The 27,510-nt window shown below is 53.5% G+C and overlaps 2 protein-coding genes across 2 annotated transcripts; one reads left to right on the top strand and one right to left on the bottom strand.

Annotated features, from left to right (window-relative positions):
* The first annotated feature begins 1,650 nt into the window (after positions 1–1,650).
* CLDN5 (claudin 5) lies at positions 1,651–3,379 on the top strand. The gene has a single exon (XM_084868106.1). It carries the CDS (start codon positions 2,179–2,181, stop codon positions 2,830–2,832), a length of 654 nt encoding a protein of 217 aa, XP_084724232.1. The 5' UTR covers positions 1,651–2,178; the 3' UTR covers positions 2,833–3,379.
* A 2,372-nt stretch (positions 3,380–5,751) lies between these two features.
* CDC45 (cell division cycle 45) lies at positions 5,752–27,233 on the bottom strand. The gene is made up of 19 exons (XM_084867924.1): positions 26,969–27,233; positions 26,779–26,838; positions 25,503–25,595; positions 24,255–24,392; positions 23,233–23,376; positions 22,561–22,616; positions 21,763–21,811; positions 21,310–21,371; positions 20,146–20,196; positions 18,680–18,799; positions 17,068–17,199; positions 16,691–16,789; positions 15,945–16,106; positions 13,269–13,407; positions 13,112–13,195; positions 12,606–12,724; positions 10,353–10,429; positions 7,107–7,173; positions 5,752–5,901 (listed from the first exon to the last, which is right to left on the bottom strand). The coding sequence occupies exons 1-18, from the start codon at positions 27,017–27,019 to the stop codon at positions 7,109–7,111; spliced, it is 1,701 nt and encodes a 566-aa protein (XP_084724050.1). The 5' UTR covers positions 27,020–27,233; the 3' UTR covers positions 5,752–5,901; positions 7,107–7,108.
* Between the last annotated feature and the right edge of the window lie 277 nt (positions 27,234–27,510).

Raw genomic sequence — 27,510 nt, 5'->3', positions numbered from 1 at the left:
TCAGCAACACAATGTAGACGACGAGCGGCCCCAAGCCAAGGGACAAGCACTGGAGGCAGAAAAGGCTGTGGATGAGACAGGCCAGCCTGGGGGCCCAGAGGGAGGCCAGTCTGGGCGGAGCAGGAGCGTGTGCACAGCCAGACCCACGTCACCTAGGCCACTCCCAGGAATCAGCACTGTGTCCTTGGGCAGTGAAGGAAGCCGAGGAGGATTTTAGGCAGAGTGTCAGGCGGGGAGGGGCCTGCTGGGAAGGCCCAGCTACCCTGAGAACAGCCCAGTGGGCAAGGGTGGGGCCCAGACAGTCTGAGCACGCAGAGGGCATCCTGGGATGAAGGCAGTGTGGATGTAGAGGGGGGTCTTAGGCAAGGGCCCTGGACTCGGACTGGGGAAAGCAGGACTGAGAGGGTGGGCCTCCTGGAGTGGATGGCAGAGGGGATGTCCAGGAGGGTCTGCAGAGTATTGGGGGGGGGGGGGTTTTGAACAGTTTGCAGCAGGAGGGTAGCAGCCAGTGAGGTGGTGGCTGGGAAGAGGCTGTGGTGCTTGGTGCTGGGAGGTAAGGAAGGGCTAAGGAACAGGGTATTGGCCGTACCTCAGGGCACCTGAGGAAGGAGAAGGTACCAGGGCCCGGAGCGACAGCTTTGTCACAGCTGCCAGGCTGTAGTTGACCTCAGAATACCAGGTCTTCTCTGCGGAGGGCCCTGGCTAGCAGAGTCCAGCACCTCAGACCATAGAAAAGCACAGGCATACCAGGGGCCCCAGACCAGGACAAAGTAGACTTTACTGGAAACAAGGAGGCTGACCGAGTGAGGAGGGGGTTGCTAGAAAGGGCTGGTGCCCCACCTGTGGGGCTTCTTGTGCGTCCTGGTAGGCCTTTCGAGAAACTGCTGGGCCATTGTGCAGAAGAATGCCCGGAAATCCCGGACCTCCCTCCTCTAGCGAGGATGGAGGCTCTTCCTCCTGGCCAGGAAACTCCAAGTTGGCTTCCGGAGGTTGGTCTGGGGGCTGGGGTACCAGAGCTACCGCTGGTGGAAGGCAGAGCACAGCCCCTCTGTCCCTTTATGTCTTCCCTGTCTGAGGCCAGCGTAAGCCTTGGAGCTGGGCCACTGCCGGACAGCCTGTATGCCGGGTCACTGGGGAACACTGGGGACTTTCTGACGTGGCGTCGCTTGAGCCGGGCCTCCCAGAATGGGGGTGGGCAGCCTCTTAGGAAGAGGAGCAGTCTGCGAAGGTTGGGAGGTCTGGGAAGTCTCCAGAGCAGCAGCAGAATGGGAGGAGGAGGGGTTTCACGAGAGACCGTGCCTGTGCCTCCTGCTTCTTGCTGGGGTCTCAGACCCCGGGGGGAGGCAGTGACTGGGGAGGCAGTGGTGCTGGGAAGTACCTTGGATGAGGCAGGAGGCCAGTGTGACTCGCACAATTCTGCCTGGCCTCTCAGCCTGTGGGAGAGGCTGCGCCAAGACTCAGGGGCACCGACTAGTAAGGATGCGGTGAAGGGCTCTGCATCTGTTAGACTCCAGGGCGAGCTTGGGAGAAGAAACCACGGGAGTCCCCCACGCAAGCCTCTAGCGGTGGTGGTGATGGGGACTCCCTCAGACCTTGGCCATGGAAGAGGGAGCTGGCCTGGGGGTCGGGACCATCAGGCCTCTTTCCGGGAAGTGGCGGGGGAAGTTGGGGATCTTGTAGCTCCTGAAATGGCCAGACGGGACGTCCCGTGCAAGGAGGTGGCCGAGGAGGAGCGTGCTGGCAGCCGCCCCAGGCCAACCCAGAATGCGCTTGGCCACAATTAGACAACCCGCGATGGGGGTTTGGGGGCGGAGACGCTGCGGGGAGCGGTCCCCGGCTCTCCGCTATCCTCACTCGCGGTAATTTTACTACCTGCCGGATACTGGGGGGCGTCATGATTGGCTGCGGGTCGACAGCTTGAGCGCGGATTGGCTTCTCGGGCCAGGAGGCCGGACCCGAGCCCGCCCCCCGAACTTTCAAAGGGGAGGGACCCCGGGAGGTGCCGGCAGACGCGAAGTCTGTGTTCTGGCTGGCGGAGCAAGCACAGAGGGCAGTGAGCCGGCGGCGCGGGCGCAAGGGCACCAGAATCCTCGCAGGGCGCCGATCGGCTCGGCCAAGGCACCGCCGCGCCCCCCGCGGAGGCCCCGGGGCCATCGGGCGTGCGTCTCACCTCCAGCCATGGGGTCGGCGGTGCTGGAGATTCTCGGCTTGGTGCTGTGCCTGATAGGCTGGGTGGGCCTGATCCTGGCGTGCGGGCTGCCCATGTGGCAGGTGACCGCTTTCCTGGACCACAACATCGTGACGGCGCAGACCACCTGGAAGGGGCTGTGGATGTCGTGCGTGGTGCAGAGCACGGGGCACATGCAGTGCAAGACGTATGACTCGGTGCTGGCGCTGAGCACCGAGGTGCAGGCGGCGCGGGCGCTCACCGTGGGCGCCGCGCTGCTGGCGCTGCTGGCGCTCTGCCTGACCCTGGCGGGCGCGCAGTGCACCACCTGCGTGGCCCCGGGGCCCAACAAGGCGCGCGTGGCTCTCACGGGCGGCGCGCTCTACGCCTTCTGCGGGCTGCTGGCGCTCGTGCCGCTCTGCTGGTTTGCCAACATCGTGGTCCGCGAATTCTACGACCCGAACGTGTCCGTGTCGAACAAGTACGAACTGGGAGCAGCGCTGTACATCGGCTGGGCCGCCTCGGCGCTGCTCATGTGCGGCGGTGGCCTCGTGTGCTGCGGCGCCTGGGTCTGCGCGCGCCGCCCGGACCTCAGCTTCCCCGTCAAGTATTCGGCGCCGCGACGGCCCGCGGCCGGTGACTACGACAAGAAAAACTACGTCTGAGGGCGCCAGGCACGGTGGGCACCCTCGTGTCAGCCACGCTCACGAGCCGGAGTACTGGCCATGGAGCTCCGCAGCCCGTCCACTCCGACCGTTACTCGCTGGGCCCTGGGCGGTGCCCTGCCCCGAACAGGCGACACGCACTTGGGAGGACTCGCTCGGTTTCTTTTTCTGGGGGCATTGTTGGCTCCGATGTGGGTGGGGCGCAGATTCCTTGGTTGTGTGGGCGCTGGACCAAAGATGCCACTTCTCTCCCCGTCCCTGGTGGCCTTGGGTGCCACTGTGCTTTCCAGCGGTTTCTGCTGATTCCAGAGGAGCAGACTGAGGGCCCGGGGCCCCCAGCCTGGGTTGCATGAAGGATGTGTACAGCTGGCCTTTACCCCATCAGCAGTCCCTGCGCCCGGGGGGCCAAGAGACTTGGACTGGACCTCCCTCCCTCAACCCAGCAGCTCCTCGGGCCAAGATCCTGAGTGTGGGGCTGGGGCGCTGTCCTCCTTGGCCGTTTGGGGGAGGGTAAGAATTTGTTTAGTAAATGGTTTGAAAACCCTCCCACCTGTGTTCTGTTGTCTGTGCTGTTACCACCTGTGTCCAGCAGCCATTCATCCACCCACCCATCGACTCCTCCCTGAAAGGCTCCTGTGGGGACTTCCACAGCTAGCTCCGAGTCCGTAAGATCCCACCCACAGCCTTTCCTTGGGTCCTCTCTGCCACAGGATCTCCTTCTTGTTGGGTAGAAAACAGCCAGCTCACTGCAACCCAGGAAGACCCTGTATCAGAAGAGCCTGTCTGAGCCATGGGTCCTGGGGAGGTGGGGGGTGGACACCTCCTTCCCTCAAGCCAGTGAGTGGTGGGCTGGAGATGCAGGAAGTGCTGGGGCTGGGCTGCCAGGCTGCTACTGGCTTTGTTTAGAAGAGGCTGGCTCCAAGGTGGATGTTTCCCACCTGCCCTCTCAGGGCTCACCTGTCTCTGGGTCACATTAAATGGCCACAGACATCTGTACACCAACTGGGCCTGTCAACTGGGTGCAGTGAGAACAGGGCGAATCCAGGATGTGCTGGGTGGGCCCCAGCAGAGCTAGCTGGGGGTCGACAAGCTTGTTGCCATGGGAGGAGACCCCATGGTCAGTTGCCTGGAAAGTGCCAGGCTCGGCTCCAGCCCATCCTGGCTCTTCTGCCAGTCTTGTTCCACCGTGCCCAACCTGATGACCATCCCAGACTTGTGCCATCAGCACCTGCTGGGAGCCCCCTGTATGACCCTCCTCCTGTGGTGGGACCGCTGGGAGCTCTGCTGTCCTTGGTCAGGCACCTGGGGGCGGTGGGGGTAGATCCCAGAAAAGTAGAGCAAACCAGAGCTATTACAGCAACTGAAAGCTCATTGCTTCTAGCATTGTTCTAGGCACTTGAAATTCATGATTTTTACCTTCTGCCAGACTAGGGCAGAAGAGAGCAGTGGACAGAAGCAAAGGTGTTCTGAGCCTGGCCAGCAGGAAGGTTTGGCATCTGCCCCCAACCCTGGCCTCAGGGGCCCTGTCCAGAAATGCCAGTGCCATGTCCAGCAGCCAGGAGTCCCCCAGGCTTGGTCAGGCCTCTTAGAGGAAGAGGGGGTCAGTGGATAGGGAGAAGCTGAGAACAGGAGCTCAGGGTGGCCACAGCAGAGCCAGTGAGCGGGTCTTTCCGGGAGGCTGAAACAACTGGTAGCCTGAGCTCCCAACAATGGCTGCAGGGGGATGGGCCCCACAGTACAAAGGACCTCAGCAGGCAGCAGGGCCCAAAAACAGCTCCTGGCTGCTGGGCCAGCTAATGCTGGCTACAGGCTATTTGGCCAAGAGCGGACTGCATCCCACACAAACCCACAGCTCTCCAGCTCTTTCAGGCCTCAGCTGGGGTTCTGAAGGCAGCTGCCCAGACAGCTTTTGCAGCCAGGTTGGGGTGCTTGAGGGCAAGCCCTGGAGAATCAGGCTGCTGCCACCTGACCCATATCAAGAGCAGGGTGCAAAGCCCACTGCCAGAGGTCAGGAGAGAGAAGCTGGCCCCATTGCAGCCAACCTCACGGTGCCCACTACCCTTTCCCAAGGGCTGCTCTGAGTCTTGGCCACACCCACCCACTCCTTAAGCTTTCCCCTCCACCAGCTTATAGCCTGCTCAAACCACTCTGCCTTCACCTGCCCACGGCCTCAGGTGCTGCACTCGGGAGGCCATGTCCCTCCAGCCTGCTTGCTTCCCTGGCACCTAAGCTCCAAGTGGTAACCACAGACAAGCTCAGCCACTTGTATGCACTCTCTCCTCCCCTGAAACAGGTGATGTATCTGACAGACCCCCCAAAGAGCAGTAGATGGGAGCATCCTCGCCTCCAGATCATGCTCCAGAGACATCTGGGAGAGTGGGACCAGTGGATCCCATGGCTCCTGGAGAACTTTCGCGGTTCTGAAGACTTAGGTCACCAAGGTCCTGTCCAGCTCAGACCTTCTGTGACAAAGACGCAGGTGAAGCTGACCTTGGGGACATCGTGTCTCTATCAGCGGCGCTTCCTGGCTTGGGCCTCACTGTGTGCCTGTGAGGTGGGTGGTGCATGGACACCTAGGAGCTGAAGTGTGAGATGACAGTGCTGGGGATGGGATGGGGTGGCTGATCACGAGAGTGGGATGTGATCAAGAGGGTGAACTTGAGATGTTGCCAAGGCCAAGAGGAAGTGGTGGGGGAGTGGACACAACCAGGTTCGGGCTGGCATTGCTGGGCAGTGTTTGGCGCAGTGCTATATAGACACCCAGGTGCTCGGCCTCTGCCCATCGCTGTCCCCATACCCCAACATGTGCTGATTTCCTGTAGAGCCTGAGGGTGTCCAGGGAGCATGATCAAGGCTCCTATGAATCCACAGAAGGCTCAGCTCAGGGCACAACTAAGTACTTGCCCTATGACTGGAGCAAAGGTTGGCACATGGAACCTAAAATAAGCCTTTTATTCCATTAAAAACCACTGTCCCTGCATTTAAAACTATATCCATAACTTACAATCTAAATAAAAAGCTTATTAATATAAATAAGGAGAAGGAGGTCATTTCTGAAGATATCCAACTCTGAAAAAGAAAAAAAAGAAAGAAATTTCAAACAATTCTTAAGTTTCCCCCAAAATAAATAATGACATGCCAGGCTGCTGTTTCTGAGTAGCCCCCACCACTCATGGGACGAGGGCCACCCCAGAACTACCAAGGTGCCTGATCCTGCCCTCCTGACTGTACCCCTTGCCCAGGTCCAGTCCGTTATCTGCTCGAGAACCCCTGAAGGCCTTAGTTCTGAAGACTTAGGTCACCAAGGTGACCTTCTTACTTGCAGTTCTTACCCAGTGGCTTGTCCAGCCTCAGCCCCATGGTAACCCTCCTCTTGTCTGGAGTGTCTTGCTGCCACCCCCGACACACTGTTCCTCACCCTTCCTGGCTGAGCCACCTTGCACCCGGGCTGTGTGGAATGACACATCACTGAGCAGACTGCAGGAGAGCACCTGCCTCAAATGCCAGCCTCGCTGCCTGGGAGCCCTACTTGTAACCTTTGATTGGATCATCTGCTCTTAGTTTCCACTTATCATGGACGGGGAAACAGGAGGACCCTGGACTGGCATGAGGGCCCATCCTATGCCAGAGCCTTGCCAGGCCCATCTGCCACAGCAATAGCCCCAGCTCAGGCTCAGGGAGATGCAGGACTAGGTGTGGGCATCCACTGTATGAGGGGCCCTGTGCTGAGAAGCGGTCGCTAGACACAGAGCAGCCCCTGACCTGGTCAGCTGTGGCCCATTTCCCGAGGAGGCCGTCGGTTACGGCCACATGCTGTTGTAGGCCCGTGTACAGCCATTTCATAATTCTCAGCTGAGCGGCTGGCAACAGCTTTGCTTTCTCAAAAGCACACAGGAGCCTGAATAGAGGCCCTTGTGGGCTCCAGCCCAGGGCCTGAAGCCAGGCTGAAGGGGCAACAAGGCTCCAGGTGGCCTGTGTGTCCTTGGCTGTCGCCCAACCCACAGTATGGTCGGGAAGAGGGCAAATGCTGGCTGTTTCTGAAGGGGTCTCAGGAACTTAATGCAATCAGCTCCCCAACATGCCCCATTGTGGGCACTGCCGCCAGCACACAGATAGACATTCCTGGGGGAAAAAGTGTTGGCCCCAGATCTCCCTGTAACCCAAGTAGAAGCCTGACTGGGGAGGAAAAGAGCAGGGAACCCACAGCAGGAATCAGGCGGGGCCTTTCGCAGCACTGGCTTTGTGGCAGGGCCCCCCCCTGCCCCCGCACTCACCCTCAGGACAGGAGGGAAATAAGCGCGTCCAAAAACTTGCTTCGATCCTCCGCCTTCAGTTCAATTACTGCAGTAATGAAAGAAAAACATCTTGTGAGAAGGGAGGAGGAGGGACGGGAGGGAGAAGGGAGAAAAACAAGCCATAGCACATTAACTTCTTCCCAACCATCCAGGCCTGGAACTCTCCAGTACATTCCAAAATGGGAGAAGGGGGATGTGGGAAGAGACTGAACATAAACTGTTCACCTATGGATGAGGACAATGGGGAGTGGGGAAAGGGCAGAGGGTGGGGTGGGAACCTGGTGGAGGAGAGCAATGGGGGGGGGGGAGGTACATTTGTAATAATATGAACAATAAAAATTTATTTTAAAAAAAAATGGACTTGGCTCCCCGATAGCCTGGAATATTCTGAACTAAGAAGTTATACTTCCCCGTCCCACCTTATTTAATGCTCAGAAACCTCCAGCTGCCCTGTTAGTGGGGCTGGGGTTGTGGTCTGTGGGAAGGACCCTCCAGGCAGCCAGGGGAACAGCACTGACAGGCAACAGAGGGGACACGGGGATGACTTTTAACTTCCACCCTGCTGGACAGAGTGCTGCCCCACAGTGGGCTGTGAGAGGCCTGAAGCCAGTCTTCCGTCCTGCTCTGGCCAGTCCCTCAGCTTAAGTGTCCTCTTTGGTAGAAGGGGGACACAATGCAAATTGCCTTTAGTTCTGGGGGGGCCATCAGGCTCAGACAAACACATGGGCCCTCGTTAGAGGGCGAACTGTGCTGGCCTGGCCCTGCAGTGCCTGTGCCATGAGTCACGGCTCCAGGAGACTCAAGCTCAGCTCACCCAGGCATACTGGCCAGGGCTGCCATGATCTCCACCCCCGGGGGAAGCCAAACAGCTCCTGGCCCACAAACCAGCCCCAGGTACAGCTAGGGCATCCTGCAGATCAGCCAGCACCGATCTTTCCCACTTCTCAGACACGAAACAGCAATTAGGGGGCTGCTGCTGGGTGAACACACCCAACTGAGCCACAGCCTGAGTGGGCCCGGTAGGAAGAAACCAGCTCTAGACACTGAGGCAATTGGAATGAAGGCTGGGTCTCTGACCACAGTGATCATTGTCATTGAGAAATCAGGTGGTGAGCCCTGGCGGGTTTGGCTCAGTGGATAGAGCGCCGGCCTGTGGACTGAAGGGTCCTGGTTTTGATTCCAGTCAAGGGCATATGTCTGGGTTGCAGGCTCAATCCCCAGTAGGGGATGTGTAGGAGGCAGCCGATCAATGATTCTCTCTCACCATTGATGTTTCTCTCTCTCTCCCTCTCCCTTCCTCTCTGAAATAAATTAAAATATATTTAAAAAATAAAAGAGATGGGTATTAAGGGCTGAAGTATACTCTCCCAGAATTCTTATGCTGAAGGCCTAACCCCCAGCACCTGAGAATGTGACTACAAATTTGAGATGGGGCTTTTTAAAAGGTGATTAGATTAAACAATGCAGTTATCGTGGGTCCAAATCTAATCTGACTGGTATTCCTATCAGAGATTTGGACATAGGGACAACTATGTGAAGTATAGGGAGAAGACAGCAATCTACAAGCCAACGAGAGGGGCCTCAAAAGAAACTGACTCTGTAGATGCTTGATCTTAGATGTCTAGTCTTCAGAACAATTGAGAAATACATTAAAAATTTTATGTTGTTTAAACCCCCCAGTCTGTGGTACTTTGTTATGGAAGCCTGGGCTGACTAATACAGGGGTGAAGTGTCAACACCTCTGTTTTAAAATCTGTCAGCAAAAATAAAAAGCAAATATGGCCAAATGTAGGCCATGTTCCATGCTGGTGTCTGGAGAAGTTCAAGGGTAGTGCAGGGGCCACTGGCTGGCCTACAGATATGATTGTCCTAAAGCCACCACTTGGGCAGGGCTCTTCCATTCTCTGGGCTAGTGCAACACAAATGTGGGGCCAGTGCCTGAGCTATCGTATAACCACATTGAAGCCTCAGGAGGGCCCCTCACAACACTGACCAGAACTGCTGGCCAGCGCCATGATGGAGGTGGTGCCCGAGTCACCACAAGCCCAGCTGTTTCTTTTTCTTGACATACAGTATTAAGTTAGGTTCAGGTGTACAACCCAGAGATTAGGCATTTATATAACTTATGAAGTGATCCCCCCAATAAATCTGGTACCCATCTGGCACAATACATAGTTATTATAATATCATTGACTATTCTCTGTATGCTATACTCACATCCCAGGACTACTTTATAACAACCAATTTATGATTCTTAATCCCTTCACCTTTATCACCCTCATCCCTTCTGGCAACTGTTAAAAATGTTCTCTGGCCGGCACCGGTTTGGCTCAGTGGATAGAGCGTTGGCCTGCGGACTGGGGGGTCCCGGGTTCGATTCCGGTCGGGGGCATGTGCCTTGGTTGTGGGCACATCCCCAATGGGGGTGTGCGGGAGGCGGCTGGTCGATGACTCTCTCTCATGGATGTTTCTGGCTCTGGTCCCCCTCTCTCTTCCTCTCTGTGAAGAATCGGTGAAATATATTTTTAAAAAAAGTTAAAAAAAAAATGTTCTCTGTATCTGAGTGTTTCTGCTGTTTTGTTCTTTAGATTTTGCATATACATGAAGTCATATGGCATTTGTCTTTCTTCGTCAGACTTATTTCACTCAACACAATATCATCTAAGTCCTGGATTCTAACTGCCATAGGTGGGTGTGGAACCAGTCATTGTGTCTCCAGCCCTTCTACCAGTCTCCATGTGGCTTCTTCTTCATATCTCTAGTTATAGGACTTCTGTTCAGCTAGACGTCAGGCAGTTCTCCATGATGGTTGCTCTGTAGTTTAGTTGGAATTTTGATGTGGTCATGGGAGGAGTACCTGCTTTGCCATCTTGGGGGTTGAGAGCTTAGGTGCTGGTATTTCCACAACCCATAGGAGGGTTGTAGACCATGATGGGTGAAGCTGGACCCTAGAGGCTCTGGTGAGTGGCCAGTCCTCTAGGCTTGTTGGTGAAGTGACCTCAAGGGCCAGGCCTATGGGTTCCTGGGCAACACCTGTTTCTTCTCCTGGGAGCCTGACAGGGTCTGAAACGTCCCAGAGCTCCCTGAGCTGCCTAGAGAAGCAGGCTCAGGACTGGTTCCCAAAGGATGAAAGGGCTGCCGGCAAGGTATCTCTGGTGATGCCAGCTTCCCTGGTTCCAAGGCCAGTGCTGACCTTGAATGGGCCCCCATACATTGGACTCTTACCTGAGAAGTCAAAATAGTTGTGCAGTGTCCGGGAGTTGGTGCCCTCCGCTGCCTTCTCAAATGCCCGCCCAAAAAAGCTGCAGACACATAACAGGCACATTGGGGGCCCTGCCACTATGACAGACCCTTCCCATGTCTCTGGACACACACCAGATTCAGCCCAAACTCCTTCCCAGCTGCCAGTTCCTCCCACCAGGACTCATCCCCTCCTGAGCCACTGCCTCTTAGGCCTCACCACTCATTGGGCTGGCAACACCTCTCATTGCTGCTTCCCGTCTGTACCCAACTGAGCCCTTCTCAGCCCTCAGGGAGTGAATGTCCATTTGTACCCCCCCCCCCTCGGGGGGCTTCATGCCCAGGGCTCGACTGCAGCCTCCTTCATGCCTGTCATTGTGCTGGCAACTAGAGCAGGTGAGAGGCAGAGGCTCAGTGAAAACTGCTAGGAGGGGGGGTCTCAAATGAGACCAGGTTACACACAGTAGGATAGGACTGGGAGGAGCCTGCAGAGCTGGGTTCTGGCATGCGACTAGAACTTGCCAGCAAGGGCAGGAGGCAGGAGTACCGAGCTGCTGATAGCACAGGGCAGCAGATAGCAGAGAGCATGGGCCACCCCCTGGGGGCTCAGGGCTGCAGGAGCTAAGGGCTAGCAGCAGACGAAGTGAGTTGTGGGGAAGGGGCTCTTGGGCAAAAGGAAGGACATGTGTTCAAACTATAATGGCAACTCTCACAAGGGACTGTGCATACTCAGAGCTAGCACTAAGCATGGTTACACATATGACGTACAATGATAAACTGACTGGAGAAAGAATGAAGGTGACTGTGATGACACCACGAGGGAGGTGCTTGCTGGTTGCCTGGAACCCAGGCATGAGCCTGGCCAGCTACAGCCTGTGTGATCATGAATTGGAGACCCATGGAGAAGCTTTGGAGAGCAGCTTAGCCATTTAAAAGCACTTGTCTGAAAAAGTTCATTGTCTCACCCAATTTCCTACTATAATAAATGGTCTTTGCAAACATAGGAGGTCAAAGCTCACGTCAGTGGAGCTATGATTGACCTATCCTCTACGGCACAGGCCAACAAAGGCTAGTTGGGAAAAATGAGGGGCACAAAATACTGGTTGGTCCTTGGCCACCCAAGCTGCCCTGCCAGGAAAGCAGGGTGGCAGCTTCCTGCTACCTGCTGTCACTCAGCAAGCACCCAAGTCCGTCTTAGGGGATTTGTTGGGGAGTACTTGACCCGGGGCACTGATTGCACTTAGGAGGCAAAGATACCTAAGGATGGTAACAGGCAGCCCCTGAGATTAGTCACAAGTTCTCCAGTTTGCACAGCATAGAGGGGAAGCAGGGAGAGCCAGGGAGCCCCCTTGGTCTTGCCTGCTGGCCAACACCTGGTCTGGAAGGAGTGGCCAGGAGGAAACCTAACACTGATGCAAGAGAAGGGCAAGAACACAGTGCTGAGGCTGAAGATGCAGGGAAGGGCCAGAAATACATTTAGATGTGAGGAAAGCTTTGCAGAAGTGCAAGATGAGCCTGACTCAGACCCACTGGTGTGTTTTCTATATAATAAAAGCCTAAGTGAGCGTTACAGCAGGACAACCAGAACAACCGGTCGCTATGATGTGCACTGACCACCAGGGAGAAGATGCTCAACACAGAAGCTGCCCCTGGTGGTCAGTGCGCTCCCAGTGCACTCCTGCTCAGCCAGAAGCCAGGTCACGGCTGGCAAGTGCAGTGGTGGCGGTGGAAGCCTCTTCTGCCTCCACTGCAGGCGGGCAGTAAGGAATGAGGGGTCCTAGACTACAAGAGGGCACAGGCTGGGCTGAGGGCCCTCCTCCCCCTGCCGCCGTGCATGAATTTCATGCACTGGGCCTCTAGTTAATAATAAGAGTTGGCCTCAACTGGTATGGCTCAGTTGGTTGGGTATCATCCCATACACTGAAAGGTTGCAGGGTGTGAGCAGGAGGCAGCAATTGATGTTTCTCTCCCCCACCCCTCCCTTCCCTTCTCTCTAAAAGCCAATTAAAAATATATTTTTTAAAATAATAACAACAGAGTTAGAAACAGTATGACTGTCCAACAGGAGAGGGGGTAACCTGCCACCTGTGGATTGAAGCCCTCGAAGGTTTGCCTCATCAAAGAAAGGTTCTCCCTGGTGTGGCTTTGAGGACAAACCTCACCCAACTCCAAAGGGCCCAGGAGCTAATGACACCCCTGCACCCTCTAGGCTCCTAGGACATATAGAACAAGACTCACTTCTTTCTGTCCGAGCCGTCCGTCTCTGGGGGGATGCCCACCACAGTCACTGTGCCTTGTTCCACATTCAGTGGGGCAGCCATCACTAAGGGCAGCAGCTTGCAGCGCCGGTTCTTCGTCTGTGGAGGCAAAACATCCCCAGTCATGGTGTTGAAGTAGAGTGCAGCATTCAGCGCCCAGGACCTGACAGAGCCACCGCTCAACACCCCAAAAGCCTTCAGGGGCTCCATTTCACCAGAAGAGATGCTCAAGCCTCAGTCCCACATGCTCCCTGAGGCCCTCCCCACTTGTCTGAGTGACCAGAATGGCCAGTGACAAAATCAGAGCTCATGGGAACTGGGAGGTTCCCAGGGGTCAGCTGAGGAGAACACAGCTTGGAAAAAGGGAAGGGTTTGCCCAGACCCTGTAGCTGGTGAACTGCCACAGGCATGCAAGGCCAGCTTCTAGTGCCCATCTGAGCACTGCTCCAAGAAGTCTGCCCTCTGGCACCCACCCACCCTCCTCACCGAACACACAAAGGACTTGAGCAGGTGTCTGCTGAGCAGACTCAGGGAGGCTGGCTTGGAGAACAGCGCGACGTCGGGAGTGCCCTGCAGGGAGAAGACAGTCAGAGGGGCACCAGCAGATGTGGCCGGTGCCCATCCGTATCCGAGGAAGCCTGACCTCCATGAGGGAGCAGTAGAGGAAAGGTCCCTGGGAGATGACAAGGTTGGTGCAAAGGCAGCTGGCAATGGTCTGCTGGGTAGCTAGCAGCTGCTTCTTGGCAAGCTCCAGGCCATGGTATAGCTTGTCCAGGTTACCCCTGTAACGTGGCAGACACATGGCTTCAGCACAGAGTCAAACAGAATGCTTGGTTCCTGGGTCAGGAGGGAATGTAGGGATGAGAGTTGATTTCTCGCCCTCCTAAGTTCCCTTTCAGGGGAAAGGAAGGAATAAACACTGTATAAACCCATAGTGATGGACAGGGGAGGTGGGAAGGTGTGCTGGCATCAGAAGGCAGGAAAAAGCCAATAGCGGGGGAAGGCCCTGCCCAGCAGGCCTGGAAGGTGCCTGGAGGGCTCTGATCCGAGAGCCCTGGGCAAGGGCTGCAGGGAGGACCTGACAAATGGATTTTTACCTTTTGGCACAAAAAGGAGGGTTCCCCTCTGAGTACATCAAAATGAACTCTCGTGGAGAAGTGAGGTCCTCAAACAAAGCTGCTGCACCCAGAAGTTAAGGTTCCCCAAGTGTCACACTGACTTCCACCCCTCAAGTTGGAGTGATGCCTATGGCTAGCAGGCTGTGCCCAGAAACCCAGGGCTCTAGAGCCCCCCTCTTGAATGTGAAGGACCATCAGACATTGAGAAACACCTGGGGCCTGAAAAAAACGACCCAAGAGGAAAATGAGATAATTTGGAGAACAAAAGAAAATGAACTCTAGTATCTTCAGAGAGATTTGGTCAACTATTCATAAACCAAGAACCACACGCTATAAAAAAGGGACCATTTGATACTAGGAAGTGTTTGTGGAAAGTAAAATAACTGCAAAAAATAAAAAATTCTCTTCCAAAGACAAGAGGATAAAGAAAAGCTTCCTTAACATCAATAACAAAACAAAGTCATGGAAATATGACAAAAATAAGAGCTAGGGTATTATTCTAGGAAGTCTGGAAAGAAAATAAAAAACATTGACATATATGTGTTGGGGGATAGTAAAGAAATAGCACATACTCTCAACAATTAAAAAAAAAATAGCACAAAAGCATTCTCAAGCTTAAAGACACAGAACCTCAGATTGAAAAGACTCACTGAGAACCCAATATAATGCATGAAACAAGACCCACCCTAGACACTTCACTAAGAAATTCTGGAACACTGGGAATAAAAGATCCTGTAAGCTTCTTCAAATGGGCTGGGAACACATTTATAAAAAAAAAAAAAAAAAAAAGAGAAGGAAGAAAGAAACCAAAATGGCTGAGACTTCTCATTAGCACCACTGACTGCTGGAAGACAGGGGAGCAATGGAATCCACATTCAACAAGAATTACCTTCCACCTAGAATTCTATACGAGCTAAACCAGCAATCAGAAGGGGGTAGAAGAGATACTGTCAGAAGTGCAACTCAGAACGTTTATACTCCTCACGCGCTCTTTCTTTAAAAGTTACTCGAGCCGAAACCGGTTTGGCTCAGTGGATAGAGCGTCGTCGGCCTGCGGATTGAAAGGTCTCAGGTTCGATTCCAGTCAAGGACATGTACCTTGATTGCAGGCACATCCCCGGTGGGGGATGTGCAGGAGGCAATGGTCAATGTTTCTCTCTCATCGATGTTTCTAGCTCTCTATCCCTCTCCCTTCCTCTCTGTAAAAAAAAAATCAATAAAATATATATTTTTTCTTAAAAAGAAAAGTTACTCGAGATTGTGCTCTAGCAAAAAGGAGGAGTAAAATAAAACAGACAAAAGATGAGGATGCCGAGAAATGATGGCTCCAAACCAGGGCGCAGTTAAGGGCCATCCGCGATGGCAGCGGACAATAGGCAACGGGAGCTGCAGGTCCAGGTTGGAGCGAAAAGACAGACTCCCAGGCTCTCACACACAAAAAGGACTTGGGGAAACGCTGCTGCAAGGAGAGCTAAGAAAAAGCAGGATGTGATAAAAGGCAAACAAGAGCCCCAGGAAAAACAAAGCGCTAGACCAGAAGATGATGGAACCGCTGCGCATTATTGACTCTGAAATATTTTACTAGCACAGTGAAGTAACACTATTTATTGATTTTCATCTTTTAGAATCAACCGATAGCCAAAAATGAGATGACTCACATTCTCTAACTCAAGATTAAGTGTTCTCAACCTTGAAAATGTAAAAGCCTAGATTTATTGGGGGAGGGGTGGACACGTGCGGGGAAGGGGAAGGAGAAAAGTAGGAATGCTGATATCCTTTTCTTACAAAGAAGGGAGACAAGAGACACTAGTGATAGAACAAGATGTAAGTATGCTGAAGTCACAAAGGAGCTAAAAATAGGGGCTGACTGTAACAACAGGAGGGGAAGGAGCACAAAGGTGAGAAAAATGCTCTTTTGTCATAGCAGGAAGTCAGCAGACAATGTCTAAAACTGACCCATCATCAATCCTGGGATGAGGGCAGTATATGACCCAACAAGTCCATTCCTAGGCATATACCCAAGAGAAACGAAAATATGAGTACGCACAACTTGTATGTGATTCTAATTTGCACGTCAGCAGTTTCCGCAGGCCAAAGTCACGCCCACGCCCCGGGAGTCCCTGACACCTGCCTCCCTGGGCAGGATGAGGCTGAGGGCAGGAGATGGCTGAGGGGCTAGAGGCCACAGCCATGTCCACTACCTGGAGAGGCTGTCCAGAGCCTGGATGAAGTTATCTGTCCCTGAGCTGGCCTTCTCGGGGCTCTCCATCAGTGACATGGTAGCAAAGACCACGTCACTGGCCAGGAACTTATGCTTGAAGCCAAAATGAATGCTGAAAGTCTGCACACGCATGTCCTTCATCCTGCAACAGGAGGAAACAACATGGCTGTCACCGCGGGGGCACATGGGAGTGTCAAGTGGGTGAGCTCTTACCACTCACTAGGCCAGGACAGCAAAATGTGCTGCTGTTCCCTCTCCCGCCCCAGCAGCTGTATGGCTGTTTTGGTCAGAGAAGGAAGGGAGTAAGAAGGCCTGATGTAGAGCCCTGTAACCTGGGCTCTGAACGCCTGGTCAAAGCTGCTCAGCTGGTTGGGAGCAGAATAAACTAGCTGTAAGGCCGGGCTGTGCCAGGAGCAGCAGTGCTGGAGAACCGGGTTGGCAGAACTCACCTAAGTCTGGACCCAGTGGGTTCTTCCCAGGCGTTCCCTGTGTCCAGTGAGGGACACACTGGGTCAACCTCAGCCCCAGGACTTAAGGATCCTGGACCTTTTGGGCACTTCATGAAGCCCTATTTTTAACCCAAAGAGAACTGAAAACTTCAGGAAAGGCTCGGCAGGTCATGCTCATTTGTGCATTCCTGTTTGTTTTCTTTTTAAACATTATTTTAGGAAATCTGGTTAAAACTGAAACCTTCACAAAGCTTAGTACAGAAATACATGTGTTTACCCAAATTTATTCGCAGATTCTTCAATTAGCTCCCGCAAATTCTCCTTCAGAGAGATGTCCATAGACTGAAACTTCTGCTTCACCTGTTTCAGGGGGAGACTGGGAACATGGCAAGCACTAGTCATACACAACCTGCCTTCAAATAGAGAACGCTGAGGCTGACCACCAAAGGTGGGGAGTCAGAGAGAACCCCACAAGGGCCCCAGTGTTTGTAAACAAGGGACATCCCGGCATGGGCCTTCAGATGATATTCTGGGAACTCAGAGTGAGAAATTGATGGCAGAAACAGGCAACAGCTAAATATTACAGCCAAGTCAGTCACAATGAAGGGGAGGGGCTTTTCTCTTGGGGGACTTCAGGTTAAGGGGGTCACTTACCCCATGTCCGCAAGGAACTCCTGGAGCCGCTTCTGCCCGTGCACAGACCAGAGCTTGAACCTGGCTGCAGTGTAGCATGTGTTGCACAGGCTGTCATGGAGGGACCAGTGCTGGTACAGCGCCAGGCGGAGGCTGGGCTGCAGTCAAGGAGGCTGCACCATGACCTGGGGCCTCCCACCCTGTGAGGGCCCACTTTGATGCTCCCATAGACGGCCTGCTCCGTTCACCAGGCACAACCAGTCAGCACCTGAGTACCCTGGAGCTCTCTGACCTTCTTGCTTAATTTAACCCATATATAGAGTTTGTGAGATTGTGGGTATGCACCATTACCTCTGTGTGACAGACAGGGAAACTGAAGTGAAGGAGTCCTGAGAGCCTTACCGTGGCTATAGAGAACCTTCTGACTCCCTGCATCCTCCACCTGACCCTGCCCTCCACCCCATCCATCCCCCATCCCCCTGCCTGGATTCCCTCAGCAAAGGCCCGTCCTCACCTCTCTTCCTGAACACGCCCCTCACTGCTCCTGGGGTCAATAGTGAGGCTGTGTGCAAGGATATTCCCAACTCCGAGGCCTCTCCTCTCACCAGAGGGTCTCAGGCAGGATGCCAGGCTGGCCCTGCTTGCATCGAGGTGCCACTACTGCCAACATACCTGCCTCCCCTAGGCCAGCCTCTGGGCACATGGCAGGCTGTGTTCTCTTTGCTGCCCTTCCTGAGGGCTAAGCTCCATAGCCAACGACCTCTCTGCCCATACCCCAGCAAGCCCTGGTCCTGATGGCACATGTCTGGACTCAATTCCCGGTGGGTTCCTGCACACTGTGGCGCCCTCCCAGGAATCCGGCCGCCCCGCACCCAGCACCTCTTCCTAGACTTGTTGTGGACTCTTCCCACATGACCTGTCCAAATCCATGTTTTCACTCATTCCCAGCCAACTCAGCATGGGGAAAGGAAGGCACTGTCCTGCCATTATTCTGCCACCTAAGCAGCAACCCCATCATACCTCAAGCTCATCATCACTCTGTGGTCTGACCCAAGCAACCACCCTGTCTCCTTTCCTCGAATCGGCAGTCCTGGAACCTTTTAAACACTAAAGTGAACTCAGTCACTGCTCTGGGCTCACAGGGCCACTCACTCCATCAGCCCCCCAGTGATCTCATGAAACACTACGTAATCACATGCTGGTTCTCTTTCCTCCTGACTTGACAGGAGTCTGCAAATGTCACTAAACTGCCTCCACCACATAGGCAGTCCCTCATGCCCTTACCTGCATACACCTAGCACCAGGCCTACAATGAGCTCTAAATACATACAGATGCTTCTTAAAACAGCTGTGGTGCCCAGGAGCCAGAGCCACACAGACAAGGTGAGGCAGAACCTGCGTCCCTAGTACCTGCTTTGCCCACCCCAGGAACACATGGGACCCCTCTTGTCTGATGCCCATCCTGGGACATGGCAGCCACAGCTGCACAACCTGAAACTCTGTGGCCAGCAAGCACGCCAAACACAGGGGACACGGGCTAGGGTCTGCAGAGGGGACAACAATGCACAACAGAACAAAGCATCTGAGGGCAGGGGCGCTGCCTGCACCCCGAAGGCCTGAGCCGCAAGGATACTCGTATTCGAAGGAGATGCGCATGCAGTCCACGGAGAGGGCATTCTCCTCATCCTCGTCCCGGTGGTTGTGCCGGGACACGTGGCGCTGCAGGATGCCCACGTCAGTCACATACTTCATCCTGGGAAGGAAGCACTGCTGGCCTGGGCGGGCTCCCTCCTCTCCTCACGTGCAGCCTGCCACGGCTTCCCCCTCCCAAGGGCTTCCCCTCACAGGCTCAAGGGCCAGCCCACCACCTCTGCCTACAAAGCCATCATGGCAAAGGGGTGGCAGGCCTGGGTGCTGGGGGAGCTGAGCAGACAGAGCTGGCAGGGGGAGCTCAGGCCCCACCTCCCCTGCACTCTCCTCTGGGCATCAGCTGCCCTGCCCTTACTTACTGAGGCCTTCTGAGAGGGGGCACTGCAGAAGGCCACAGCCCTGCCTGCCAGCCACGGTCAAGTGGGCAGACCCCATAGGTGACCCACGGCAGGGGTGTGGACCAGCCACAGGAAGTGCTTCTGAGCACAGGAGAGACCGGAGTCCAGGTCCACGTAAAGGGGCCACTGAATAGAACACTAATAGCATGGCCTCACATAACCGGAAGCCACAGGCCAGGGATGGTGCCTAACACTGCACACACCCCATGCCACCCTAACAGGGAAGGGTGAGTGAGGACCAGCAGGGCAGCAGGCTGGGCCCAGATGACAGATCCAGGAAGTGCCACTGGGCCTGTGAAACTCAGGGCCCTCCCACTCCCTCGGCCCCACTACACTTAGAAAGGTAGGGGAAGCAGAAAACAGAGGGCACGGGGATCTTAGCAAGCTATACTAGGAGGCTGTGCCTAGGGTAGTGCCAGGTGACAGACTCAGGTCCCTGGGAAAGGGTTAACGTCTTGGGGCCAAGGTCCCTTTGATTCCCTTGGAGTCCCCACCTGACGGCTACCAGAGTAGGGATGAGAGAGGGCACCAGCACCTTGCCCCTCCTTGGCATCTGCATTCGGCAGCCTTTCAGCTTGTCTGATTCCAATGGCAAGCACCACAGTCTGCCCACTGAGGGGCAAAAAAGGATTTATTCCACGCCAGCCCTCCCTGCAGCCCTCACCCACCCTCCCTGGCAGGACTCCGGGGGCCCTCCCCACCTCCTCCTGCCCTGTGTCTGCTGTGCATGGGCCACACCTTTGCAGCACAGGGCGAAAACAGCACCCAGCTCGGGAGACTGGGCTCCCTCCTCTCCCCTCTGGCTCCACCTGCTGGGGTCCCCGAGAGTGGACAGAACATCCACATGAGGCCACATGCTCCTCTGACAGTTCCTGCACTAAGCCCTTCCTCCTCGGTGACAAGGACTCAGGCCAATGCCAGCCCCTCCTCAGTGGGGCTCTACAGTGATGCTGCCACCCATGTCCCCACCGCAAACTCAGAGCCCGCGGCTGGGCCGGGTACACCCTCCCAGCACAGGCCGACCTCGAACAGCCCGAAGAGTAATCCTTACTGAGTGATCCTGTCCTGTACCCACTGGTCTGTCAGTCCAACGATGGCCCACCTGGAAAAGGAGGAGAGGGCAGTGAGGCCTTGCACAGGGCGGGGCAGGCAGGAGCATCCTGCCATCACGGCCAGACCCAGGCCCTCCCTCAGACTGGTAGTCCCTCTCGGGGTGGAGAGGTGATGGGGGAGACTAGGGGCTCCTGGTTCGGTGCTACCCCTGCAGGAACTTCTGATACACAAGGAGGGAGATCAAGAACAAGGTCGCAGGGCGCCACTCTCCGCCCGGTCCTGCCAGTGTAGGACTGCAGCAGACACCCATGCTCAGGCGCTGGTGCCTCCCTCTACCTCTCTGAGCCCCTCACATTACCCTCTCTGAGGTATGCCCTTGTTACATCCACAGCTCCGTCCTTCCTGTGTAAAATGATGGCACAGAAAGGACCAGCATGTAGGCTCCTTAGTAACCTTCCAGGTTCCTTCTCCAAGCTTATCTTTTGTGGATGAGATCATGGAGATTTAGGCTGGACCGACCTCCCTGAGGTCTCAGCCGGCCCACAGCAGGAGGGACCAAGACCCATGGTGTGAGCTAACTGCTGGTCCCAGGCAGAGTCCTTCAACACCCCTCCAGGGCCACAGCTGGAAACAGCTGGCACTGGGCACAAAGTGAGACAGGAGAGGCCCTGCGGGTGGAAGACAGGCCACTGGAGCACCCACCACATCTCTCAGCATAGCATGTGCCCACTTCCCAGGGACCTCTTCAAAAATACCACCTGGGGTGTCACCCCTGGGACCAACCCCACCACCTCCTCTGACTTTTCCACCCCAGTGTACCAAGAGTTCCTGCTTAAAGCAAACTCAGAGGGGCCACATGCCAGGGTTGTCAAGATGCCTAGCAGGGCTGCCTTGTTCAAACCTCACACTCCTTCCGTAAGGCTCAGCGTAGAGTAGGAAGGGAGGAGCTGCATACAAGCCCCAACGTCCGACCCTCCTCACTGGCCATGCTCCCTCCACACCCGAGAGCTCACAGTTAGAGAGAAAACCGGGCCATGCACATTCCCAGGGGAACAAGGGCGGTGCAATGGTGACATCTTCCTCCTGACCCTGCCCTCACTGGGCGGACAGAGCTGCTAGAAGAAAGCCACGAATGGAGTGCCTTTGACTAGAGGCTACATACCACAGCATGTCATTCATATCCTTGGACATCACCCATGCCAGGTCGAACATCACCATGGCCGACTGAAAGAGAGAGGGAAGCCTGAGTCCAGAGGCAGCCATGCTCACTCATGGAAGGGGCATACACGGGGCCAGGCCACAGCTAGCCCAGACCTGAGCTGCCCAGGGCCCAGCTGAACCCCTGCAGCGCGTCTGCCCGACCAGAGTGTGTGAGTGGATTAGGTACAAAGAGTCTTCCTAACAACTGCCTCTGGAATGAAGATTGTCCTCTTCCTTTAGTGGAGGATTTACGGCTCAGAGAGACTGTACCACCTCCCCAAGCTCACACAGTAGGAAACTATGGGGCTCAGATCCAAACCAGATTTTTGAGGCTCTATGCACATTCCTCCTCATGTTCCAGGACAGCGACCCCCGAGTCAGAACTTTGTGGTGAATTCCACCTATCCATACTCACTGATGTCCCGTGATATTCGTACTGTTCATAGTCAAAGAGGATGTCTCTTCTGTAACAAAATAAAGTGCGACATAAAACGCGAGTCTTCAACAGGAAACAGCAAACATTTGGGGAAGGCGCTAAAGTTTTACAGTACTCAAAGAAAGGCATGGTAGTCTTGTTTTCACTTACTGACCCTTTCTCGGAGTGGATAGGCACAAGGCCCGGAAGGGAGTGATATGAATACAAACTGCTGCGGCAATGGGAGATGTGCAACGGAACAGTCCCGGAACCCCGCTTCTGAGAAATTATCCCAAGAAATTATCCAAAGGACAAGCAAGACCAAACTTGCTATGTGCACAAGGTTGTTCACTGCAGCCTTACCTGTCATGGCAAGATACTGAAGTAAAATACAGTTCAAAAAGGAGCAGAATGGCCAAGTAAGTACTATATAATAGTACTTCTATTGCTATTGTAAGTTTTACACAATTGGCATCTAAACGAACTGTAAAAGTCTGTAAATAAAAGTATCTACATCTGGAAAGCAATAAAAATAAGAGAACCAGAGGCCATCATGCTTGGTGATGTATGAGGGAGACCTTTGGGCCTGCTCCTGTCACTCCTGGGACCAAGACTACAAAAAGGACGCCACGTGCTCCAATGCAGGGATCACATGCTCATTCAAGGAGTCAAAGGCCCAGAGGTCCTAAACTAAACAAACTACCCTCACATGGAGAACACTGCCTGCGCTCCCAGGGGAAAACACAGATGCCACAGACCCACAGGCAGAGCAAGGTGCTGCTTGAAGTGCACACTCACCTCCGGGCCTCCCACTCTCTTCGCTCCCTCCTTTTCATGGTTTCTGCTACTATCTCCTGATGCACGGACAAAGAAAACAAAAGTAAGCAAATGAGCCAGGAATTTATCACAACTCGAGAACGTTCTGATTTGACAAAAGCCATTGGACTCAGATCCAAAATAGGGGTCATTCCTGTGCCCTGAGCAGTCTGCTCCCGCAGAAGGGAAGCAATGAGGCGAGGGATGGCCGGGACTCCTCTGACCCATTAGCCCTCAAGACATCAGGACAAGAGGGATGCTGCCACAATGCCTGCTCAGGGTATACTCTGTCTACCTCGGTTTTCCAACACCCCCACCACCAGGTCATCTGGGATAACCCACAGCTGCCTCATACTGGCTTCCCCACCAGATTAATAAGAGCTAATGTCTCTTACATCCTATCATGCGTCAGCTACTATTCTAATTAATCTTTTTTAATCCACATTCGAGGGAATGTGTGTGTTTTTTCATTCTAGAGAGAGGAAATGAGAGGGAGAGAAGCATTGATGTGAGAGAGAAATATCGATCGGTTACCTCCTGTACATGCCCACACCTGCTACCTCCCAGCTATGTCAGGGTCCAGCAGGCTCCAGACTCACCTCTGACCTCCTGGAGTGACAGGTTCCCTAAGACTGGTGAGAGGCCCAAACCCACCTCTTCTAACCGTGTGCGCTTCTCAGAAGGCTCTGAGCCATCGTCCTTATCTTCCGAATGTTCTTCATCCTCCTCTTCGTCCCTAAAGATATCATCGTAGGCGGGCACTTCAAGGTCATCATCTTGTTTAATGAGTAGTTTGATCTAAGATTAAAACAAAGAACCATCAAGCTCTCCTCTCTCTTGACAGAAAACTATTTACCACATGTTTGTGTCTTGAAGAATCTTATTTCCTAATTGGTTGACTCATAACTTTTGCACACATAGTCACATGATTAAGAATTTCAAATTTCTTAGGCATTTTAAAATTTTCATTTCCATTAAGTGAGGTGCTAGGGTTACACCACACTGTCTGTAGAAATGACAAAAAAACTTGAAAACTATCTACAGTCACAAAGTCTTGGAAAAAGCTCCCTCTTATGCCACACACCAAGCCAACAAAACAAACTCTCCACAACCTGGCCTCTGACAGAGGACACGAAGATGTGCAACCCCAAAGGGAATAAAAGTCCTGTCCGTAAAAGCAGGTGCAGGCCGGCGGATTTCACCTGAAAATTCCGGACCCGCACTTTGTTAATGTGGGTGGGAAAAATGACCTCAGAGGAAGGTTAGGCGGCTGCTCTGCACCAGGCTCCGCGTTCTGCTCAGGAGTTCAAAAAGTGAACGCAGCAGAGCCATTTTAAGTTAACAGTGGCCTTTTGCACCACCGCCTTGCTGGTCCTCATGCCACCCCTTAAATGGGTGTGGCAGATGTCTCTGAGGCCCCTGGATGGTTAATGAGGGTAGGCCTGAGCTCTGAGGGCAGACTCGGTTCTGGTCCCCACACTTTCAGGTCATGCATGTCCCACAAATGCATTCCGAGCAACTCCCAGGGTTAGGTGTCAGGTTTCTCATCAAAGATGGACAAAACCAGATTCTTGTCTTGCTAAGGACACCAGGTGCAATACTGTCCTTGGCATGAAAAGGAACAGACAGATAGATGGGAGAACGTGGGAGATGCATGGGCCCAAAGGCCTAGTTACCTGGGTATCATTGTACACATTCACAACATTGACTGGCCTATGGGTGTCACACACAAAAAATATGGCATCTTCATCAGGCTGCAGGATATCCAATAGGTCAATGTTAGCTCCACAGTTTATGAGGATGAAATAACGGAACTGAAAAAAAGAAGAGACATGGTGAAGAAAATACATGGACAGGGCGCACACTAGGCCTCTGAGTCCTTCTGCTGAGATGCATCAAACCCCTAATAGGCCCTGACAGGAAGGGGCTCCAAATAAGCCCACAGCTGGCCTAAGTGCTTTCCTATACTCCATATACTATTTCACTTCCATAACAGCACTGTGAGGTAGGCCCTGTGGTTGTCCCTGCTTCACCATGGAGCATACAGAGGCTCAGCATGCCTAAGTCATACATGGAGTCAAGTAGTTGATGAGGGCCCTGGCTGGTTTGGCTCAGTGGATAGAGCATCAGCCGGTAGATTGAAAGGTGCCAGGTTTGATTCTGGTCAAGGGCACATACTTCTGTGTATCTCTCTCACATCAATGTTTCTATCTCTTGTCTCTCCCTCTCCCTTCCACTCTCTCTAAAAGTCAATGGGAAAATATCCTCAGATGAGGATTAACAAAATGAAACAAAAAATTAAATATTTTAGCAAGTCTTGGGTAGTCCATACTTTATGGACACCTAAATATTAAGTTTTCATTACATCCCGTCACTATAGAAAACCCTTTCCTTATAAATATGGAACTGGCAGAGGTCCGTCCCATCATGACAAGAGCCTCAGGTGAGAATGTACCTCTGCCAGACTGTCATATATATGGCCACAGACTCCAGGGACCCTCTTCCATACTCCAGCCCCTCGCAGTGGGGTCTCAGCTGCCCCAACTCTCATTATAGCCCCATGCAGAAGTGGGAGGAGTCCTGACTTTCCACTGTTTAAATTATGTTCCCAGATTCCAAGAAGGAAACTGGGATACATCTTTTTGGAGCGATAATGGGAATAGTAGTCTAATCTAAAATAATTTTAACTAGGCCATGTCTAAAACAAACAGCTAACCCCCAAGCACCTTACCATGGAATGTCTGCAACACAAATTCGGAGTTAGAAGCTGTCTATATTGACTTTTATTTATTGTTGACTTGAAGGTATGTCACCCAGCATAATGCTTTTTCCCTTTCATATTGTGCAACATATTTGATACTTAAATAAAACATTACAATTGAGTAAAAAAAAAGCCCAAGTACTCCAAAATGCATCTTGCATACCTGTTCTTTATGTTCAAGAAAGGCAGTTTCAAGTTCTTGCCACCCAGAAACGGGAACCAGTGTATATTGTACGTGGTCACACTGGAACAGGGCCTAGAGAGAGATTATTTTCAAAGCCTGTCATATTTGGAATGTCTTTAATTTACCTTGAAATGCACTTAAAAAAAAAATAAGATGGATTGAGAGACAAATGACATGTGACAAAAATAAGGTTAGAAAAATATTAATGGAAAAAACTAGGGATGGGAATGTGAGCGTTCACTACACTATTCTGTAAACTTGGCTGAATTTTTTTAAAATTCCCGAAGAAAACATTGAGAGAAAACCTGATCTTATTTATAGTTCTTCTGAGTAGTTCCTGAACCAAGGGCCTGACCAAAGCTCATGTAAACATCCACTGTACCATATAAAAAACTGAAGCAATGGTCCTATCTAATAAAGAGGGACTATGCTAATTGACCCTTACACCATTGCAAAGATGGCAGTGCCCACAGCCAATAAAGAGGGACTATGCTAATTGCCCTGCCCTCAAAGATGGCGGCGCCCACAGCCACAAGATGGCGACACCCAGTCCTCTCAGCCCCCAGCCACCCAGGGCCAGCTGAGGTGCAGGCAAGTCTTGGATGGCGGCTACCCAGCTGCCCAGGGCTGCTTGAGGCTCAGGTTACCAGAGTCTGCCTGCAGTGACAGCAACAGAGGTGTGATGAGGCGTTGCCTTCCCGTGATCACCGGGTTGCCTCTCGCCCCTGAGGGCTCCCAGACTGTGAGAGGGGGCAGGCAGGTCTAAGGAACCGCCCCCCTCCAGTGCATGAATTTTCATGCACCAGGCCTCTAGTCTTCCATAATAGACTAAGGAACCCTGTATTTCCAGCATTACTCTTATGGCATCACTATGTCCTCAATTATCACAGATTTCTCTTTCTCAAACCCCACATCTGAAAAGCCAATACAGGTCTCTAATGCAGCCATATTTTGCCTAGTTTATTGCAAAAATACTAACTCGTCTCCTTGACTTTTGCCTAGAACTTCTCTAACCCACCCCAATACCAACCTGCTAGGGAAGAAACTTCAAGAGGCCTCCTCCCCAGCTTTCAGTTGTCGCTTCAGGCCCCTACCCCAACCTGAGCTCTCACCTGAGAAGGTGCTCCTCACCGCCCGCCCTGCTCCCTACCCCACCAAGTTCCCTCCGGACTCGACGCCCCCACCTCGCCCGGGGGGCGCGCCCAGCACGCTCTGCTCTCGCCCGGCCCCACCCTCCCAGGGTCCGAAGTCGCACCTGAAGGATCTTGCAAGCGCACAGAGCGTCCACGTCCGACGCCACGAAGAGAAGGACCCGCTGTCGGCGGAAGAGAAAGAGAGCTGAGCGCAGTGCCCCTAACCCGGGCCCCTCCCGTCCTCCCACGGCCGCTCCCCTTTCATCCCTTCCACGCGAAGAGGCCTCAGGGTCCAAGGAAGGGCGGGGTCACCTGGTTCTGGACCACCTCGTAGAACTCTTTGCGGAAATCGGACACGAACATGACCACGGTAGCCGGGACACCCAGAGCTCGCTCGCGCGGGGACAACTCGGAGCCCCGACTGTGATCGAGACTCCCGCCAAATCGGGGTCTTTTCCAATTGGCCCACAAGCCAACCAATAGCTACTCAGTTCCCGCCTTTCTTCCTGTGTGATTAGTTCAAACTGCGGCGGCTGCAGCGCCCCGCCATTCACGGTTGACATGCTGGCCCGCCCCTAGACGCGTCATCGACGAGCTGGATGCAAACACGTTTGCCCAGAAACAACAAGGTCGGTGGACATCTTTACTTTGGGTAGAGAAGCCTATTACTCTCCCACAGGAACTCCAAGAAAAAGAAGCCATTCCCTTTAAATTAAATATATTTATACATCGCATGAAGCTGTCATTTTATTATTTCAGTATCACCTTAAGTTCAATATACACCGAACCAAGTTGTCAAGTTGATGATTTCAATAGGCTCTATCGGTCCTAGTTCGAAGGCAGATGAGTAGCGT

Source organism: Pipistrellus hanaki, assembly GCF_964339955.1.
Source record: "Pipistrellus hanaki genome assembly, chromosome: 19".
Lineage (NCBI taxonomy): Eukaryota > Metazoa > Chordata > Mammalia > Chiroptera > Vespertilionidae > Pipistrellus > Pipistrellus hanaki.
The sequence above is the reverse complement of the archived record's forward strand: the minus strand, read 5'-3'. Positions and strand labels throughout refer to the sequence as shown.